At 46.0% G+C, this 6,065-nt stretch overlaps 1 protein-coding gene across 1 annotated transcript; it reads right to left on the minus strand.

The window, feature by feature from the left end:
- Positions 1-6: 6 nt before the first annotated feature.
- LOC131208906 (DNA-directed RNA polymerase II subunit RPB2) lies at positions 7-3,844 on the minus strand. The gene is made up of 3 exons (XM_058201840.1): positions 3,728-3,844; positions 216-3,634; positions 7-139 (listed from the first exon to the last, which is right to left on the minus strand). The coding sequence occupies exons 1-3, from the start codon at positions 3,744-3,746 to the stop codon at positions 50-52; spliced, it is 3,528 nt and encodes a 1,175-aa protein (XP_058057823.1). The 5' UTR covers positions 3,747-3,844; the 3' UTR covers positions 7-49.
- Positions 3,845-6,065: the final 2,221 nt, after the last annotated feature.

Genomic DNA, 6,065 nt, shown 5'->3' on the forward strand with positions numbered 1-6,065 from the left:
TTTATTTGGAGTTAGAACACTTAAAATACAGTTAATAGATATCTCATTCCTACAGCACCATCAGCCGGGGAGCAATGTTCATTGCCATTAGTTCCTGGAACAGTAGCTTCGCTGCGTACGGTAGCTTTACCTGCGATATCTGAAAAAGAAAATTGCCGTCAAATATCGGGTCAACATCACCACGGCAGGATATCATTTATGCTGTACACACATACCTGTGTTTTGTTTTTGCAGCCTTTGCACTCGAAGGTGTTGTTGCGCAGGTTGGCGATTGCTATCAAACCGCAAAAGTTGCAAACGTGAATCCGGTAAGGATCGGACACTTCGAACAAGCGTTCGCGTAGGAATTGTGCCGCTCCATGCGAAATTTGACAATCGCGCTCCATCTCACCGAAACGCAACCCTCCATCTCGCGCACGTCCTTCCATTGGCTGGCGCACGAGAATCTGTACGGGTCCTCGAGCCCGAGAGTGAATCTTATCGTCCACCATGTGCTTCAAGCGTTGGTAGTAGGTCGGCCCAAGAAATACTTGTGCGTTAATCTTTCGGCCCGTGTGCCCGTTGTACATGACCTCGTTGCCTCGTAGGTGATAGCCGTACTCCTGTAGGAAGGTGGAAATCTTCTGCACGTTCACGGCGTCGTTGAATGGCGTTGCGTCACCTATTTCGCCCTTGTTCGATCCTAATTTACCCTGGATGCACTCGATGAGATGGCCAATGGTCATACGCGACGGAATAGCGTGGGGGTTAATGATAATATCGGGCGTGATGCCTTCGCACGTGAACGGCATATCCTCCTGACGATACTGGATACCACATGTACCTTTCTGGCCGTGGCGCGACGCAAACTTATCACCAATCTGAGGTATGCGCACCGAGCGAACGCGAATCTTGCAAAACTTGTAACCCTCACTGTTCAGCGTCAGCATCACTTGATCGACGATGCCGGTTTCGGAGTTGCGCAAGAAAGTGGACCCATCCCGTTTCGTGTAGCGCTTCGTTGTACCGTCCAGATCATCGTCCGTTTCGGGCAGCGTAATCGTCTTTCCAATGACCACGTCGTCTCCAGATACGCGCAACCCCGGCGCAATGATTCCGTCCTCGTCCAGCTTATCGTAGAGTGCGTTTCGCATACCTTGGCAAGTTTGGCGGTTTGGTTTCTCAAACTGCTCCTCCTGATCGCCAATCCGCTTGCTTTCCGAGTCCTTGTACGAGCGGTAGAACACCGATCGGAAGAAACCCCTCTCGACGGCGGACGCGTTTAGAATAACACTGTCTTCCTGATTATAGCCGGTATAGCAGAGAATAGCAACTATTGAGTTTATACCCGCCGGTAGCTCTCGGAATCGCAGATACTCCATGGACCTAGTCGTCACGAGCGGTTTCATTGGATAGTACAGCACGTGCGCCAGTGTATCCATGCGCACGTGGAAGTTTGTTATGTAAACGCCCATCGCTTGCTTGCCCATAGCACTCTGGTAGGTGTTACGCGGGCTCTGGTTGTGATCCGGGAACGGAATGATCGAGGCACATACACCAAGAATCATGGCCGGGTGGATTTCGCAGTGCGTGTAGGTCGTACAGTAGGCGTACTCCTTGTCCTGCTTGAGGTCGTACGGGGTCATCGCGATCATGACCGTTTCCTCCTCGAGTGTGTCGATATACTCAACGACACCGGACGCCACCAGCACCTGCCAACCATAGTTGTTGTAGTCGCGGTCTTTTAGCATGTCAATGTGATGCTTTCGCAGCAGCAAGCTGCCGTTTTCCACGATCAACAACGGCCGACAAATACGCCCGGCGTCGGTGTAGATACGAATCTCACGATCACGAATATCTCGAATCATTGACACCTCCGACACGATGATATCCATTTGACGGCGTAGCTTGCGCAGTGTCGCCATCAGCTGCTCGGGATCGCGATGAATGCCGACCCAACACCCGTTGACAAAAATCTTCGTCGCATCCGCAATCGCAGACGGGGCTATTTCCTCCAGGTTCTCCATGGACCACTCCTCAAGAAACTCAAGGATTGGGGAAGGCTGCGAACCGACGGAAATGTATGCCATAAGGGCCAGATTCTTTACCAGTCCGACAGCAGCACCTTCTGGCGTTTCGGCAGGACAGATCATTCCCCACAGTGTGTTGTGTAGCTGGCGCGGTTTTGCAAGCTTACCGTCACGACCGATGGGGGAATTGACACGCCGCAGATGACTGAGTGTCGAAGCAAACGTTAGACGGTTCAACACTTGCGACACTCCGGCCCTGGCTTGATGTGCCTTTTTCTGATCACCCCAGTTGCCGGTAGCGAGCGAATAGCGCAAACCGTCCGTGATGATTTTCGTCTTGATTGCCAGCTCCAGATTAAAGTCCTTTCCGCGATCGATGAATTTCTGAGCATACATGCGTACCTCTTTCATCAGGTTCTTGAACAGACCTCGGAACAGAAAGGCCAGAAGTGGACCAGCCAGATCCAACCGCTTGTTTCCGTAGTGATCACGATCGTCCAATTCGCGGCGGCCAAGTGCCGCAAGCAGCAACCGGTGCACCATATAACCGAGGAAGTATGCTTTCTTCGTCTCGCAAAAGTCAGACACACCAACGTGGGGCAACATTTCTTTTTGTAAAATTTCCTTCGCGTACTTTATACGCTTGTCCTTAGTGACACCCGGGCGCGCTCCTCGGGCTCCGATAAAGTTGAGCGCTACATTTTGCTCCTGCACTACAAACGCTTCATCGAGCGATGGTTTCACCATTTCCATCATCTCGGGATCGTCAAAGTCGTAGATGATGTGCTCTAGGATATCGCGATCTGCCACGAATCCCAGCGCACGGAACACGATCATAATCGGTATTTCCTGCTTCACGTAGGGCAAGATCGCAATCACACGCTGTCCGATTGCAGACTTTTTGATGCTTTGACCGCCACGCGCCATCATGTTCACCCACAGCGTGGACGTTGGCCGAGAGCTGTGCTCGAGACAAGAACGGATCTCCGTCTTGTACGCGTACTTCCCGTCCTTCATGCTAAACACGTACACCGTGTTGGTGGCCATCTTTTCCTGGGCGATCAAAACCTTTTCCGATCCGTTGATTATAAAGTAACCTCCTGGATCGAGCGGGCACTCGTTGAGCTCCGTCAGATCGCGGTCGGTTAGCTGCGAAAGCAGGCAATAGGTCGAGCGCAGCATGATGGGGATTTTGCCGATGAACGTTTTTTGGTGCTGCGTTTCTACGGGATCCTGGCCCTCCACAAGCTTCGTTTTGGTGATGTCCACGTACAGCGGCGCGGAGTAAGTTAGATTGCGCAGCCTGGCTTCGTTCGGCATCATTGGCGAAGGCGAACCGTCCTTTTCCCAGTGCGTTGGCTTAGAAAGATAGATCTGATCGAACTTGAGCAAATAACGTGTCGGATTCTCGACTTCGCCCGATGAGTGCTGTGCTTCAGCGGTGAGTTCAATAGCCGGAGAGTCCTCCACAATGCGCTGCACCGACATCTGAATAAACTCGTCGAAGCTATCCAGCTGCTGGCGCACCAGCCCTTTCTCGTCAAAATACGCATTAATCACGATCCAACACGCTTCCTGCCACAACTCGTGTGAGATTTCCTCGGGATCCTCCTCCTCGAAATGATCTATGAAAATGCAACAAACAGTAGAAAAAGAAAACAAAAGTCAGAACAGCATTTCCGCATTCACGTTCATCACCTTCGTCGCAAAATACACACCATCCTCATTCTCATACATGATAACTTTTCCAATTCAACACAGAAAACAGCAGCTAGAAAGTTGTGAGGAAATTTGCCGATAAAATATTCTCCGCGTCGCTTCGTCAATGGCGGCGATGAAAGTGCGACTCAGACGTCCCGAGAAAAGATGCGCTTCTGGGTGACAGCGCTGTCAACGGAACAGTAGCGTAGACCTAAAGAAGGGAAACAAATTTTATGGCTCTTTTCACAAAATTCGTCTTTTTTCTATAAACGGGAAAAAGTTTTCTATAAACGTGGTTCACTGATTAATAGAAAACATAGACAGTAGAAACATAGAACATCGATTGTTTCGGGAGTACTTAATAAGTACTTATTTCAAGCTGTTCGCTACCAACTTCGTCAATGTAAGTTTTCCACTTCTCGAAACATTCTTTCAGATTGGTCGGTCACTAAAGACAGAATGAAACATTTAACGTTTGTTTGATTTTCTGTTTTTATTGTTTACCCGATGAAATTGAAATGAAAAGAAAACATAAGGAAATTATGTATTCATACGGTGCACGTCTTTCACCATCAACGCACAGCAGCTTCTCACCGTTGTGAATTGTGGTCGCAACCTTTCTGTTTACCTTGCACACTGTTTTCTCTCGTACATTAGCATCACAAGCATCGCACCGACTCTTCACGCGTTCGTACTGTGACGAAAGAACTATCTTTTGCATACGTGGTTCTCATAACCAATTACTTTGCCTTCGCATCTTGGTTTAGATTTCTACGATTCTAAGTGTTACATTAGAATCTATAGAGCTCTGTTGGGATATTTCTAGTCGCAGTTCTACACCAATCAAACTATCGTGATTCATTTTGCATGGAGCGTAGTTCTGTTCTTTGTCCAACCTTATCTTTTGCACGCGCACATCACACCTGTTTTAGTCGAGTTTAATCGTTTTCGTGTTGTAGTATTCTTTGCCGCATTTTAGCATCGTCACCACAATTTTAAATTTTGCTAATAGTTCAGGATAATTCAAATTATTTATTGGCTTACGTTGCATGGGTTAATCAGCAGTGGGTTCAGTTTCGCCTAACATTCTGTTCCTCGTTGACATTTACTTTGTCCGCAATTTTCTACTAACAATGCCATTGCCCGTTCTTCATTAGGAATCGCTTTATCCATGGTTATGATTAGAAAAACCAAACAAACAACAAGAAATCCGCTAACTGGAGACAAACACTGTTAAGTTTCAAGATGTGCAACAAAATCAAAATGAAGTTAGTTTCTTCACGTTTCAATATACTACACATAATCGAAATAAGACGGTACGGTACTTGAATTGAAGCCATTGATTACTGGCTTGTGATTTGACAGAGTAGATTGTTCCTATTGCAAAGGTGCTAAGTGATTGAATTGTCCGTAACATTCTGAGAAAAGTTTTCCTTTGCACAGAACAGAAAGGACCTCTTTGATTAACTTACACGTTTCATTTAGCGAAAAATGTGAAAATATGTTCAAATGAATGTCCTGAATTGTGTGTTGAAAACAAGTTATACAGCAAACCGTCAATGAACAACAATAAGAATCATTGCAGCAAAAACCCACACTAGTATTTAGTAGAACACAATAAACATTGAATACATTTAAAAGACACTACCTCACAGATTAGTGGGAAAAGCGAGTTTCAATATGTTAGAAAACTACAAATTCGGCATCTAAAAAGCATTTGAAAGTTGGACGCTGTATAGCATAAAGTAGATAGTGATAAGGTTTTCAACTCAGGAACAGATATCGTTCGATGAATCGTTTTCACCCTGAAGTACGAGTATGTCAGATATTCATGCTGTATCAAGCCATGCGGAATGAGGAGGCAAAGTGGTTGCGAATAAAATGACATTTATTATGATTCCAAAAAGTCCCACATGTTTACCTGGGAGTTCTTTATTTTTCGCTTGTGCTTGCTTTTGAATTCGATTATAAATGAAAACCACACTCCACCCGGCACAGCATGCAGAAAAAGCGGGACACCGAACGGCAATAGAAAAGAATTAATAACATGGTTTTCGAATGCTTGAGTTAGAATACACCTGCACCAACAGATCAACCGCATGGCAAACAATAAGTGTTAAAGAGTTAAAGATACTACCAATGATCAGAAAACAGGAAACATTGGTTACAAACATATTTCAAACTACATAAAGGTACCCAGGATCATAAAAAAGAAGAATCTTTCTGTCTCTTGCTAACTGAAAATGGTTACGAACAAAAAAGAACAATCTGAAACTCCTTGCATTAACAATTGCATATTTAGAATAAAAACAAACACTTCAGCTGCGTAACAATTACGCGACTCGTTCAAAATAT

Source organism: Anopheles bellator, chromosome 2 (assembly GCF_943735745.2).
Source record: "Anopheles bellator chromosome 2, idAnoBellAS_SP24_06.2, whole genome shotgun sequence".
Taxonomy (NCBI): domain Eukaryota; kingdom Metazoa; phylum Arthropoda; class Insecta; order Diptera; family Culicidae; genus Anopheles; species Anopheles bellator.